The 15,496-nt window shown below is 31.2% G+C and overlaps 1 protein-coding gene across 1 annotated transcript; it reads left to right on the forward strand.

The window, feature by feature from the left end:
* Nucleotides 1–2,735: 2,735 nt before the first annotated feature.
* LOC111713409 (ankyrin repeat and ELMO domain-containing protein D) lies at nucleotides 2,736–11,364 on the forward strand. The gene is made up of 3 exons (XM_023488256.1): nucleotides 2,736–2,844; nucleotides 7,697–7,851; nucleotides 10,628–11,364. The coding sequence occupies exons 1-3, from the start codon at nucleotides 2,799–2,801 to the stop codon at nucleotides 11,267–11,269; spliced, it is 843 nt and encodes a 280-aa protein (XP_023344024.1). The 5' UTR covers nucleotides 2,736–2,798; the 3' UTR covers nucleotides 11,270–11,364.
* The last annotated feature ends 4,132 nt before the right edge of the window (nucleotides 11,365–15,496 follow it).

The following is a 15,496-nucleotide window of genomic DNA, read 5'->3' on the forward strand; positions in this document are numbered from 1 at the left end:
TACAATTAAACCCCATGCAGGAAGGATCAACCTAAATACCAACGTTCACCCCTGGAGAAAAAACTTCATACAGTTAAACCCTAAATAAGCCAAACGTCGAAAAAATTTATCAAATGTCGTCTTTACAATTTTTCAATGGGTTTTAAACTATTTTACGTAAATTTAGTATTTGCGAAAATAAATAAATAGCTATGAATATGCGGGAACAGTTTTAAAGAGCTCCAGATAATCATTTAATTAAAAAAACTAAATATCTGCAACATTCCACTATCAGAAAGTGAAGAATACGACATTTGATGAATTCTTTCGATGTATTCGTTATTAAGGATTTCACTGTAGTTTCTTGTTTTAAAAGTTTTAAGAAATAAATCCTAAAGAATTTGTCCACATCGCCGGTTTGTCCCTTTAATGAACATATTTTTTTCAAATAAATTAATATTTCGGTAGATAAACATATATGAAGGGTTACCTACAAAGGATGAGACTGTAAAGACGACTTGAATCTCGAATATGACAAATATTCAATGTTGCTTTAAATACATTTTTTAACGGGTTGTTTAAAGATTTTTCTGAAAAGGAATCCTGAAAATCATGAAACAGACATTATAAATTCCGTGCAGTCGTCTCTGAAGTCTCATCTTTCGAAGGTAACCCTGTATCTAACCTATAGATGTAAATAGCCCCAAAATCAAAATTTGGGTTATATGTCATTATTTCCGTGCTTCTGTTACGTACAGGGTGTCACACGAAACATGACAGTATGCAGGACGAGTTGAATGTCGTCTTGATTTTTGATATAATTTGCTGCGTTTATTTGTCAACCTAATTTTAGAAGTAAATTTCTAGAGATAATAATCGCAAAATTTCCCTTGTCCTGCCATTTCCAAAATGTGGTCTGCCTTTTTTGTGCTTTCAATATTGACCGAGATATGAAGAATTTCGTTCAGATTTCGACAATTTTGCTTTTATTTAACAAAATTGAAATCTGAACCAAACTCTTTATATCTCAGGTAATATTGAAAGCACAAAAAACGCAGACCATTTTTTGGAAATGCCAGGGCTAGGAGAATTATGTGATAATTGTTTCAAGAATCATACATGTTAAAGTAGATAGAAGACTAAATGTCACTAATAAATTCAAATACCAAAGACGACTTTCAAGTCGTCTTGCTATTGTCATGTTTCGTGGGACACCCTGTATCTAAGAGGGTATTATTGAACCGACTTGCGTTCACTCATGTAAAAGTAATAAAATTCAAACAACGCGGTTTGCTAATACAGAGTGTCCCACAAAACAAGGACCAGATATATCGTTGAACTCACATATAGTCACTTTGGGGTTAAAACACAGGTCAGCTTACTGTTATTAAATCGGGCCAAAAAAAATAAAATACAGATTAGCTTACTGTTATTATAACGGACCACAAAGATTTATATACAGGTCAGCTTAATGTTATTAAAACGGACCACAAAGATTTATATACAGGTCAGCTTAATGTTATTAAAACGGACCACAAAGATTAAAATACGGGTCAGCTTAATGTTATTAAAACGGACCACAAAGATTAAAATACAGGTCAGCTCACTGTTATTAAAACGGACCACAAAGATTAAAATGCAGGTCAGCTTAATGTTATTAAAACGGACCACAAAGATTAAAATACAGGTCAGCTTAATGTTATTAAAACGGACCACAAAGATTAAAACACAGGTCAGCTTACATCTTATTAAAACGGACCACAAAGATTAAAACACAGGTCAGCTCACTGTTATTAAAACGGACCACAAAGATTAAAGCACAGGTCAGCTTAATGTTATTAAAACGGACCACAAAGAATAAAATAAAGGTCAGCTCACTGTAATTGAAACGGACCACAAAGATTAAAATAAAGGTCAGCTTACTGTTATTAAAACGGACAACAAAGATTAAAAAAAAGGTCAGCTTACTGTTATTAAAACGGACCACAAAGATTAAAATACAGGTCAGCTTACTTTTATTAAAACGGACCACAAAGATTAAAGCACAGATCAGCTTATTGTTATTAAAACGGACCACAAAGATTAAAACACAGGTCAGCTCACTGTTATAAAAAAGGACCACAAAGATTAAAACACAGGTCATCTTACTGTTATTAAAACGGACCACAAAGATTAAAATACTGGTCAGCTTACTGTTATTAAAACGGACCACAAAGATTAAAGCACAGGTCAGCTTAATGTTATTAAAACGGACCACAAAGATTAAAATACAGGTCAGCTTACTGTTATTAAAACAGACCACAAAGATTAAAACACAGGTCAGCTCACTGGTATTAAAGAGACATGAAATCTAAAAAATTAGGTTGATCCTAGTCAGTTCTTGAGATTGTTTCTATCATGAAGATTCAAAACAAACTTTATAAAATCATTATCTAGCTATTCAACCATGAGAAAAATATATGAATTAGTTTGCGAGTCACATTGAAAATGATTATTTTAAGACAGAAAAGAGGGATAACTCATTCAGTGGAGCAGTGTATCTAAGGCGAAGGTTTAAAGTGTACAATTATAAACTGAACATGTCCCTTTATTAATAGTAGGTCACTTAAAATTACGTTAATGCTGGTCTTCTTTCAATTGTCGTATTCAGTGGGACACACTGTAGTATGGTAAAGAAGGGGGGTCTGGTGGTAGAATTGGCAGGGATGAGATGAAGCTTGAAGATGCGCTGAGTATATTTGACCCGTCTGCTTGTATTCTAGTTTAGTTGTGTGTTGAGGATTATACCGTTCAGATCTCCTGCGAGCTTGACGATAGTCATGGCGCTCTCTTTCTATCTTACTCTCTCACTCTCCTTGGCAATAGGTGAAAAAAGGGCAAATTAAATTCATAACATTACTCAGTTACTGAAAAGATCTCATTTTCCTATAAAAAGATAAATTTTCAAAGAGTAATACGGTAGTAAGCGATTATATTAATATAATGAAGACGACATTTTAAGTGAAGTTTTAATTACTAAAAGCTTTTTTCGAATTACAAGTTTACAAGTAAATAAAGCAAAGCTTTTTTATTTACAGTTTCTCTTTGTTTTCATGTTTTTGTGTATCCATGGAATCCATGCTGTTAAAAAGCTTGATATAAATCAAAATTGAAATCGAAAGCAGTCTTCATTATATTGAAATAATCGCCTACCACCGTACACAAAGAAAAACTAAAAAAGAGGCGGGATATAAAAAATATTGAAATATGAAAAAGAATTATATGTATATCCAATATTAAAGAACTAAAAAGTAAGGATGGAATGAATTAAAGTAAAAGGATAAATATGCTAAAAAAAATTAAAGAGCTAGGATGGATAGGATTAAGATCTAAAGAGAAGGGATGGATAGGATAGAGAATTAAAGAGCTAGGATAGATGGGATAACGAATTAAAGAGAAAGGATGGATAGAATAAAGAATTAAAGATAAAGGATGGAAAGAATAAAGAATTAAAGAGAAAGGATGGGTTGGACAAAGAATTAAAGAGAAAGGGTGGATAGGATAACAAATTAAAGAGAAAGGATGGATAGGATAAAGAATTTAAAAGAAAGGGTGGATAGGATAAAGAATTAAAGAGAAAGGATACATAGGATAAAGAATTTAAAAGAAAGGATGAATAGGATAAAGAATTAAAGAGAAAAGATAGATAGGATAAAGAATTAAAGAGAAAGGATGGATAAGATAAAGAATTAAAGAGAAAGGATAGATAGGATAAAGAATTAAAGAGCTAGTATGGATAAGATAAAAAAATAAAGAACCAGGATGGATAGGATAAAGAATTTAAGAGAATGGATGGATAGGATAAAGAGTTACAGAGAAAGGATGAATAGGGTAAAGAATAAAAGAGAAAGGATGGAAAGGATAAAGAATGAATAGGGTAAAATATTTAAGAGAAAGTGTGGATAGGATAACGAATTAAAAAGAAAGTATGGATAGGATAAAGAATTAAAGAGGAAGGATCATAGATAAATAAATAAACATAGATAGCTTATGTACGCAAAATCACCAAGAATTGTACAGTCCGCGAACTCATACTTCTAGGGGTCAAAGTGTACTTCAATGATAAGCGGGGTGGTTTGGTGTTTTAATGGATTTCAGAATAGAGTGTAAAATAACTCCGGGAATGGAACTATTTGAACAACAATATTTCACTGAGCAATATATCATATTGACGAGAACTGAAGAAGGACATGAGAAGGACTAAACTAACTTAAATTTCTCTCTACAGAACTCATGTACACCACAAGTACTCAATGACATAAGAACAGCCAATGTTCACAACCGACCTAAGGAATCAGAATTCTTTTAAATCAAAACAAATAAAATGAAATAATTAATTTTTGGAAGAATTAGTTAATTGATGAATGGAAAAATTGATGAATTGATTAATGGAAGAATTGATCAATTGATTATTGGAAGAATTGATGAGTTGATAGGTGGAAGAATTGATGTATTTATTAATGGAAGAATTGATGAATTGATTAATGGAAGAAATGATGAATTAATTTTTGGAAGAATTAATAAATTAATAAATGGAAAACTTGATGAAATAATTAATGGAAGAATTGATGAATTGATTATTGGAAAAATTGAAGATTTGATTAATGGAAGAATTAATGAATTGATTTATGGAAGAATTGATGAATTGATTTATGGAAGAATTGATGAATTGATTAATAGAAGAGTTGATGAATTGATTAACGGAAGAATTAATGAATTCATTAATTGGAAGAATTAATGGAAAAAATGATGAATTGCTTAATTGAAAAATTGATTAATGGAAGAATTGATGAATTGATTAATGGAAGAATTGATGAATTGATTAATTGAAGAATTGATGAATTCATTAATGGAAGAATTGATGAATTGATTAATTGAAAGAATAAATGAATTGATTTATGGAAGAATTGATGAATTGATTAATGGAAGAATTGATGAATTGATTAATGGAAGAATTGATGAATTCATTAATTGAAGAATTTATTGAATTGATTAATGGAAGAATAGATTAAAGGAAGAATTGATAGGATGATTAATGGAAGAGTTGATGAATTGATTAATTGAAGAATTGATGAATTGATTAATGCCGAATATAATATATTTTCACGAAATCAGAAATGTCAGAAAGAAAGAAATTAATGGGTTTGGTTTTGTTGCCGTGAGTCTCCATGCTTGAATGCCGAGAATAATTTCAGATTTAAATTATTATTTTTAAACTTTAAATTGACTTTTAATAACACCCTGTCAAGATGTCACCTCTGTCACCTAGCAATAATCAAATATATATAATCATAAAACTTTTTAAAAAGTTAGGAAAGTATTGCAATCAGGGGAGTTCTTGAGATCTTGAATTGCAATCACTGTAATACAGTGTACACTGTACAGAGTCTAAAACTAAAGAATGCGCGAATTTTAAGTTCGAGGTTAAAAGTTCTGTAAAATAATGAATAGCGACTTAAATATTAAACTTTCTCAATTTTAAATTTGAATTTCCCGGGAAAAATCTGAACCAATCAGAGAAAAGGATTTATGGAGAATATTACATAACCATCGCTAATCAGCTGTTCTTACGTAACCGAAAACAAAACATACAACCGTTTTTTGGGTTTACACCCAAAAATTAATTTATCTAAAACGTGAAATTTCTTTAACAAGGTTTTCACTTTTAAATATATCGTAAAGTTGAATGCCGCTTCTCAGCTGCAGCTGAATGAAGATTGAATAAAAGACAAATATGGAAAATGCAGGATTTCAAGATAATTTAAACATCTGTTTAAATTTTAACTCGTCGATTTCGGCGAGTTAAATATTTAACCACAAGGTTAAATATTTAACCTCACGGTTAAAGTTCAGGTTTAAATTAAGTCAAAAGTGGCATTTAACCATGAACTTAAAATTTAAGTCAAAACTTTTCGTTCTTTAGTTTTAGACTCAGTTCATTTAAATCGGAGTAAAAAATTAAATTGGGATTAAAAACGAATGCTCAAATCAAATTTTTTATACTTTGACTTAATATAAGACACCCATGTTGTAATTTACGAATATGGGATTTTAAAAGTAATCCATGATTTGTTTGTCCTTGATATACGATAGCTTGGCAAATGCAATGCTGTGCAGAATTTTATTAAGTGCTTAACTTTTAATGCCGAATGCAAGATCAATATTTTCTAAGCTCTGGTTGTATTATCTAAATGTAGTAAGCCCAGAGCTAGGATTAGTCTAGTAATAGGTTTTGATACGTATACAGGGAGTTCCAAAAAATGGTAAATGCAAAATAAGTTGTTTTATCTTGCTGGTAGTTATTCATAAACCTAAATATTTTCATGTCGTTTTCAAAGTCTGATCCATTGTGGGTAACCCATCAAATCTTGATTCCCTTAAGTAACACAAACTTGGCCTTTTTATCAATTAAAGACAGTTAAGTCAAAAGTTGAAATTCTGTGTTTTAGGTACACACTGTATGCTATACGATTATATAGGCCTATTTTGTTCTCGTCAACATCGAGATTAGATATTAATAACCAGGTCTAGAAATGGGGGGGGGGATCTTTGTTCGAAATAAGGCAGGTTTTTGAAACGCTAGAGTCCGCACCTTTTTGTAATCATGGACTTATTTTGCGACGAACAAAATTTAATTTGATATTTTTAGATTTTAAACTTGGTCGTCTTTAGAACTGCAAATATCTTTTTGTTATCTGGAATTAAACATCTGTGACTGTAGGAAAGAGAACAAATAAAAAAGTCGATAAATATCTATAAAAATAAAGGTTGATTTATTGTAATCAAACTAAATTCGGTACGTACGTCCGAACTGATTTACATTTTTGGACATACATCTTATCAATTTTGCAAAAAAGCTTATAGTTAATATAATTAGTGAAACATTGTGAAATTATATAAACTGTAGATTTCATTGTTTTTTTAAGTGGATAAAAATACGAAGTTTACAGTGTTCCAAAAATACATGTTAAAAAAAGCTTAGTTTTTTCATTACCATAACCCTTCCTAGTAACTCTTTTAAAAGAAATAATCTGTAAGGGACTGTATAGGAAAAAATGAAAGGGGGTACAGGCTGAAATCTGAGAATCTCAGGAGTTGATTGAGACATATAAGAGTTCTATCTGATGTTCGAGAAATTGATATGAAACTGTGTCAAAATTATACTAAAACGTATATATATATATATATATGTAAGATTTTGTATAAGATTTGTAGTATTAAACAGATCATATTCAGCAAATACGCAACCAATCTGAAAACGATGATATCCCAGAGGAGCCTGAGAAACTCAAGTTTGCTCCTATTATTATTTGAATTCAATAATTTTTCATTTTTAATAGATATAATTGATAATATTATGTCACCAGAACTCCGACTAATGGCAGTGCAGTATTATTGTCACCACGTGTCTCCGTCTGTATCACATGACCAGTATACTGCATATAACATATATGCCAATTTCTCGAGACAGGAACATCAGATAGATGTCTTATAGGTATCGTTCAACTCCTGAGATTCTCAGGTTTCAGCCAATACCCTTTCATTTTTCCTTTACAGTCCCTTTAAATATATCTCAACTTGAAATGTTTAATGATTTTTTAAAGTCAGAAGTACAGTAATTGACAGTAATTTGGGGGTAAAAATGTAAAAATATTTTTTTTAAATTATATTTTATTAGTTGTGAGTACTCCTGCTCGTCAAGGAAAGAAACAAGCTGCTAGCTCTGGTCCAGTCACGTGTCCTGGATATCCCGGATACTGCTCTGAGTCCTATCCCGGAGACACCTGCTATGTCGTCTGTGCCAGGGGTAGAAATAATGTCCCAACCTGCCAGGTACATAAATATATGAATATATAGGTATATAAATGTATAGATATATAAACGCATAAATATATAAATGCATAAATATATGAATACAAATAAAGAAATTTATGAATAAAAAATATGCAAATATATAAATATTTAAATGCATTATATAAATGTATAAATGCATAAATATATGAGTATATAGATATGTTTTTGTTAAATATATAGATACATAAATATACAAATATATAAATATATAAATACATAAAAACATAAACTTAAAAATCAAACATGAATAAATCTTTATTCTATTTCAAAACACAAATTTCTTTTTTTGAAATGTCATTTGAAATGTTTCAAAGTATATATCAAACCCTAGAATATTGTGGAAATGGAAGAAGACATTTTAATATTCTTGCGACAAAGCAAAAAGCTTCCAAACCAACTTATTAATCGAAATGAGACTGTGTACAGTGTACAATTCCTGTTTGTTATGTTTATCCTACTACAGGGTGTTCCACGAAACATGACAATTGTTGAATAGTTTTGTCTTTTTCCATATACTATATTTTGCATGTCATTTCGTTAAAAAACATTTTTTTCTCAAATATATTTTACTTTGAAATCAATTTTACAATAATAAAATTGGAATACAATATACTTTATATACTTTATCATTCTCCTTAATATCGACAACTCTATTAATTATGGAAGAAGACATTTTAAACTATTCATCTTCTATCATCTTTTGTGGGACACCCTGTATTTAAACTCATATTTAGAAAGAAACAGACGTTTTTCTATTCCACAATTGTACAGGGTTTTATTTGAGTTTAATAATTACATATTTCCCATTCCTATTGAAATGTTGCATCAAAAAGATATTTTCCTTTATTGATCGTTAATTGTGATAACGTAAAAAATATACGTTAAAGCCAGAAAACAGTTTTTTTTTCAATCCAAAATAAATTTTCGATAATAAGAGTCAATTTTTATTTTCTCAACCTGTTCCTAACAACCTATTGGTTTACTTTAGAATTTTAGTTACATTTTTTCATCGTTAAAAAATCGATTCTCAAGACGTCGCCTGATGATTTTGAACGTCAACTTTGCGATTATACATTATTAAAACTTGAATCCTAAATTTTTTTCTACATTACTACATTCTCAGTTCAACTACTATACATTGCCGGTCACTCCCTTTAAACGGGTTGAATAATTAGCTTTTGTTGATAAATTTTTATAAACCCCCCCTCCCCGCAGCTGAGATTCTTATTAGAGATATCAAAAGTAACAATTTATCATATTTTACACCTTTGTTTAACATTATCAATTTTCCTTGTTCCACGAGTACTAAACTCAAAGCGGACTCATTGTTCCGTGACAGTTGTGCTTTAAATCAATTTTTATTTTTTATTGTTTATAATATTAATTTGTAAACTGTATACAGTGTTAACAACAAAAGATGAGACGTTAATGAGACCAAAAACTTAAAAAATATGCCCGTGTAATGTTTGGTTCTGGTTGCCTTTAGATTTTAATGGTTTACAAATGATTTAGCAAAAAAAAAGCTAATTTTTTACATGAAATTAACCAAATTAAAGAAAAAACTGAATAGATTATTTGTGAAAACCCTGTATAGTGTATATATGTATTTGTAATATACATATATTAGATTGGGTGCGGCGCCAAAACAATTTCAAAAACATTCAGCTGAAAAATAGAACAAAAAAAGCATTATAATTTAACACTACATTACATACTCATTGATTGGTTTGCTAAAAAATGCTCTTATTATGCCATTTTTTAAGGTTCAAAAATAGAGCCACACATATGTAAACAGAGGCCGAATTTAAAGACTTTGAGCCGTGGCTTAAATTTGGGACGCGGCTCAAATATCGTTGGTCCCACTTTAAATTGTATTAAATGTTTCAAGAATTAAGCCGGCGCACAATTAAAACCGGTTTTTTTGGCGGATCTGAGACGCGGCTCAAATTCATTAAGTTCGGACTCAGTACTCACGAAAATGAATCTTTGTAAGATAAGTACTTGTTCCGGAACACGATGGTTTTATATTAATCTGTGCGTTCCTTCTTGTGAGCAACGTGGTTCAAAACTAACCTAAATATTTGCTGCATTGTATCCTAAAAACCATTGTTATTAACCATATCATCAAGGGTTAAAGTTTATGGATAAAAATTTATTCCTAAATTTTATTATTTATGGTTTTCAGATTAAAGAAGGTCTAACCGAAATTATATTATTTAATTGCTCTTTAAATTCATTTGGTTTCTGTGATTTCATTGGTTTGCATAGCTATTAAATATAGGGTTACAAATATTACACATTCATTCAGTCCTTACAATTACAGTTCATTACACAAAACATTATTTAATTATTTGATTAAAAATTGGTCGATTCTACATAAGTTAAGATAGAAAAAAAATTTAAAATTGCAAAAGAAGATTGTAAAGAAACAATCATTTGATGGTGAGTAATAGTACAGGGTGTCCCACGAAACATGACAGTTTGTAAATAGTTTAGAATGTCTTCTACCAGAATTTTTTAAGTTGTTCAATAGGAAAGACAATAATAAAAATATTATATTGGAGTTATACAATGGTAAAATTAATTTCAAAGTAAAATATATTTGAGCAAAAGATTTTTTTTTACAAAATAAACTGTTAAAAGCCTTTTAATATCTAATGCAGTATTTTGGCAACCCTGTATGATGTAGATTTGTCAACCCTGTAATACATAGAGTATATAGTTTAAATATTTAAATATATTTTCTTGAATTAAGACTGATGGTACCTGGACTGATGTACCCCGATGTATTGAACATGAGCCTGGTAAAGAGGAGCAGATCCCTGGTATATGCCCAGGAATACCTGGATACTGTTCCCTAGATAATCCAGGAGGACTCTGCACATTCGAGTGTCCCATCGGACCCAAGATCCGGTCAACCTGTACTCCAGACGGAACCTGGGAACCATATCCAACATGTCAAGGAGATCCTAGAGAAACCCAGGACGGATGTAATCCTTGTCCAGGACCTCTTGGAGCTCCCAGAAACCGAACCATGGGCCCAGGATCGGGGGCTCAAGTCCAGAACAACAATATTCCTAGTCCTGTTGCTAAAACTAACAACAGAAGCAGTCCAAAAAATAACAGTAACAATCGCAATAGCAACAATAATAATAATGGAGGAAATAGGAATGGAAATCTCAACCAAGGATCAGGATCAGGATCAGGTTCTAGAACTCAAAACAAGAATTCAGGCGCAGCTCCTGCTACAAGAAGAACTGGAGGATCTCAGAGCAACTCCTTGTCCTGTCCCGGAGATGTCCTGCAGGCCTGTATTGATGTTTGTCCTGGATTCTCTGCCCGTGTATTCGGTGCCTGTGTATCCGGGTGTGCTAAGAGATGCCCGGAGAAAAAATAAATGCAAACCTACTTCCTGATAAATAATAAGCAATAAAAATATATCAAACTTAACAAAATTTAGTACTTACGGTTTAATGCTCCAGTATACACAAACATAAATAGTTTTGCGGAAACTTAAATGGACAATCAGCATAATTTGAATAGACTCAAGGATGGCCAGGCCTGATTCACAACGGTTCCTTTAAACCCTTTATCTGATTGATAATATGGAAGATAAAGTGTTTAATTCTGTTAATTTCTCCATTTTTCTGAAGCTAGCGTGTTACTTTTGTAGAGAAACCACGATAAAACTATCAGTTATCAACAACAAAAACATGGATATCTAGTTCTATCTTGATCAAACAAAGCTTGAAGGGAACCGTTAAGAATCGGACATGCCACTTTTACTTGAGGGTCCCTTAAAATTACGTTTACACTCCCTTTAATGTGATGCCATTAATTTTTTTAGTCCGCAAGCTGGCAGAAACCAGAAACGAAAATTTTTATATTTTTTTTGACGTAGTGTCATAAGAATTTTACTAAAGATATAATACTTATTTATTGTTTGTCATGATTAGAAACATATATGGCCTCATAAAGTGGTATATAAGATTCATACTAAAACTTTAAACATTTCTTACGCAGAAAGGAAGATATTTGGAGAAATATTTCTGGAGTAAATTTAGTTTGTTTTGTTTTAATCTTTGAATTAAACAATATCTTTTTTTTTTAATGTTAAGATTTAAATAAATAATAATAATTTTCTAAATTTAATATAACTAAGGTATCGCTTAAATCAAAGATTATTAAAGATTAAATGAAATTCAATTAAAATTTTTTTCTCTAAATATTTTCCTTTTCATGTAAAAAATGTTTATAGTTTTATTTACAACTTTATTAGTCATAATTAGACACTATTTATAATAATTGATAAAAACTTTTCATCTTTGAGAAACCTCTCATGCCACTATGTCGAAAATAAAAAAAACCCTTTAATTAAAACATAAAACACAAGTTTAAAAAACCCTCCTTTATTACACAGGCACATTTTGATGTATTACTGCATAGCGGAAATTCGGTCTGCCTAGCAAATTTGGGAGGATCGTGACTGCTCGCGGAGGCTCATGGCGTCCCGGGGTTCCACCCTCACATGACACACGTATAGCGTTCAAAATTGCAAGGAAAATGTTGCACAAGAATTGTTCCTTCGCCAACATTTTTCCTTGTGCTGATCCAAACTAGATCAGAGCCAGGCCGGGTTGAGAAGAGCAAGGCACTCCTATATTTCTGTATCTCACATCACGTGTCTAGAATTAAACTCACAAGGGGCCAAGGTTGTATAATAAGGTTGGGTTCTCTCAATGCGCTCCTATTAACGGAAAATGTTGTTTTTTAAGGTAGATAGATAAACACCTCATTTGACGTCACTGATTATGAAGGCGAGAGCGGCGACATGTTAGGTTTTCTCTATTTATCTTTAGAGATAACATTTTCCGTACATTGGAGCGCATCGAGGGTAGCCTACCTAATTATACAACCTTACAAGGGGCAGAGTTTAAACTTGTTAAACTGCAGGGGTCAGATTTTAAATGAACAATCAAATTTTAAACGTTAACACTGATGCACGGCAACAACACATAGGATTTTTGATTTGAATGTGAATATAGTACAAAATAGAGGTGAACAATTGAAGATATAAAAAGAAGATTTAAAGATCAAGAGACAAAAAGAGAATTGGACAAAAAACGTAATTAGCAGAATAGAAAAAAAGATAAAGAAGAATGAAAACAGATATAATTAAAACATAAAGTAATCACTAATGCACAGCATCTAATGCATGGGATTTTAAATTAATCCTAAATTTTGCCTCTAGGAAGAGATTTGAAAGAGAATACAAAATATACACGGGAAAACTATATAAAAGAAAATTAACTTAAAGAACAAGAGAAAAAATAGTATTGAAGAAAAAGCACAAAAAACATAAGATAAAAAAGAGGAAAGTTCAATGAACAGTAAATACAGCAATTGTGCAATGTGCACAAACACATTGGACTTGCTTCATTATTTGCTTTATAACGTCAAGTACACATTTTAAATTGCTTCATAACTATTTATAGCATTGTTATTTTGGTTCGCAATGTTTAAAGTTTTTCGACAGAAATATTGTCTTTATGGAGAACCTTAGAGAAAATTTAAGTCCAAAAACTTTATAGCACGTCGTGCCAAAATAATAGTGTTATAGGTAATTTTATGAAACGTTTGTGTACTTGTCTTATTTTAATGGTCATTCCTAAATCTAATAAGCTTTGAAAAACAAAGCAGAAATCAAGATTTGATTTTAATTTTATTTTCATTCCAACTGAAAAAAAAATATTCTGTAAATATCCTAAAGGAATTGAGTCTTTGCCACAAACTCTGATTTTCTAATCCCTATATCTTTGGATTACAACGTCGTACTCGTAACCCTTTGACATTTCAAACTATGACTTTTGTTAGATCAAATAATATAAGTTTGAAATATCAAAGGTTTACGACATTGGATTCCAAAAATATTGGGATTAGAAAATCAGAGTTTGTGGCAAAGACTCAATTCCTTTTTTTGGAGAAAATCCGGGAACCGATCAAAACGTTATAGCATTCGTGCTATAATGTTCAGCTAATTTAACTTTATAGCAAGATGCTTACGTTATGTTCATTATGAAAGTCACGATGAAGTGAGTAAGGATGAAAAATTACACTTAAGTTTCATAAATGTTTCATTCCTACTCCATAACTTTATAGGTGCCACTTTAAAGAAGAGAGCCGAAAGAAGAACATTCCATATGCAAATGTTACATTACAGGTCACACACTATTCCAGGCTAGGTTAAGTTAAATGGGCTGTAATCATAATTTTAAGTGGACCTCTATCCAAAGATGGCAATGCCCGATTCACAACGGTACCATTTAATCCGCTATAATGTTAATGTTGTTATTTTCAAATTTATACTAGCTAAAGACAAATCTTTTAAGGGTACCGTTGTGAATCAGGCATCGCCATCTTTATAAGGAAGATTTCTTGAAATTATGCTCTTTAAGCCCCTTTAAAGTAGACATATAGTACAACCAGAAAACTCAGGAATAGGAAGAAGACTTTAATGAAATACCTTTTAGTGTATTTTATGTTGTTCCAAAATCATAACTTTAGTCTAAAGTCGTCTTCCTATTTCAGAGTTTTCTGGTTACCACTGTATCAATGAGGTTGAGCAGGTAAGAAAGGACAGGGCGGGCTGCATTACTCCTCTACCAATGTATACCCATAGTCTTAAGGCATTTCAAAAATGTGTGTGCCTTTTATTAGCTTTTAATATACTTTAGATATGAGTATTTTTTTTTGATTTTGGTTTTATTTAATAAAAAATCTCACAGAAATTCTTAATTTCTCCGTCAATATTGACAGCACTAAAAAGACAGAACACATTTTGGAAATGCCAGGATTAGGCGAATACGACTATATGTCACAAATAAATTCATAGTTCAAAGACGACTTTCATGTCGTTTTGCTACCGTCATGTTTCGTGGGACACACTTTATCTAAGAAATTATTTCTTTATAATATACTCGACAGAAAATATTTCAGGAAGAACTGTGTCCGATCATTTCTTTTATTTTCAACAATTTGTATAATTGTAGGAAATATTACTGGCATTTTTATTATTATTTATATATCATGTAATTTGCTGCCAGCACGTATTATTTATGTTTCTCTGTTTAAAAAATAGCTCACAACCTTACAGAGTCTGAAATTGTAATTTGAAGTAACCCTTCATTTACAGAGTCTCTAGTCCGATTTACACTGGTACCCTTTAAACTTTTATCCGAGACAAACGGATGGAGATATCCCTGTTTATTCTATTTAAAATTGATAATTTTCAATTATGGTTCTCTTCTAAAAGGGACTTAATTACCCTATTAAAGCCCCCCACCCCTGCCAACCAGCCTTTCTCATAGAATATCAACAAATTATATACAATTCCCATTCGAAATACAGGGTTACCCACAAAGGATGAGACTTGGAAACTCTTTAAAATTGTCTTTAAATAGCTTATTTAATGATTTGGCAGAGAAAGAACCGAGTTTACAATTGCTTAAATGTGGAAATTGTATATATTTCAGTCGTAGAAAATAGTCATGCTTTGAGAGTAACCCTGTAGATGAAAATTATCGACAGAATTTAATATATAGCGAGTAGAAAAAAGAAGCAATAA

The sequence above is a fragment of the Eurytemora carolleeae genome, unplaced genomic scaffold (genome assembly GCF_000591075.1).
Source record: "Eurytemora carolleeae unplaced genomic scaffold, Eaff_2.0 scaffold1419, whole genome shotgun sequence".
NCBI classification, from domain to species: Eukaryota; Metazoa; Arthropoda; class Copepoda; order Calanoida; family Temoridae; genus Eurytemora; species Eurytemora carolleeae.

Bases quoted from the DNA above. Each gene is read 5' to 3' on its own strand.
- LOC111713409 (XM_023488256.1), top strand. From the start codon at position 2,799: ATGGCGCTCTCTTTCTATCTTACTCTCTCACTCTCCTTGGCAATAG. The intron at 2,845-7,696 runs GTGAAAAAAGGG...ATATTTTATTAG, and splicing joins CTCACTCTCCTTGGCAATAG to TTGTGAGTACTCCTGCTCGT. The intron at 7,852-10,627 runs GTACATAAATAT...TCTTGAATTAAG, and splicing joins ATAATGTCCCAACCTGCCAG to ACTGATGGTACCTGGACTGA.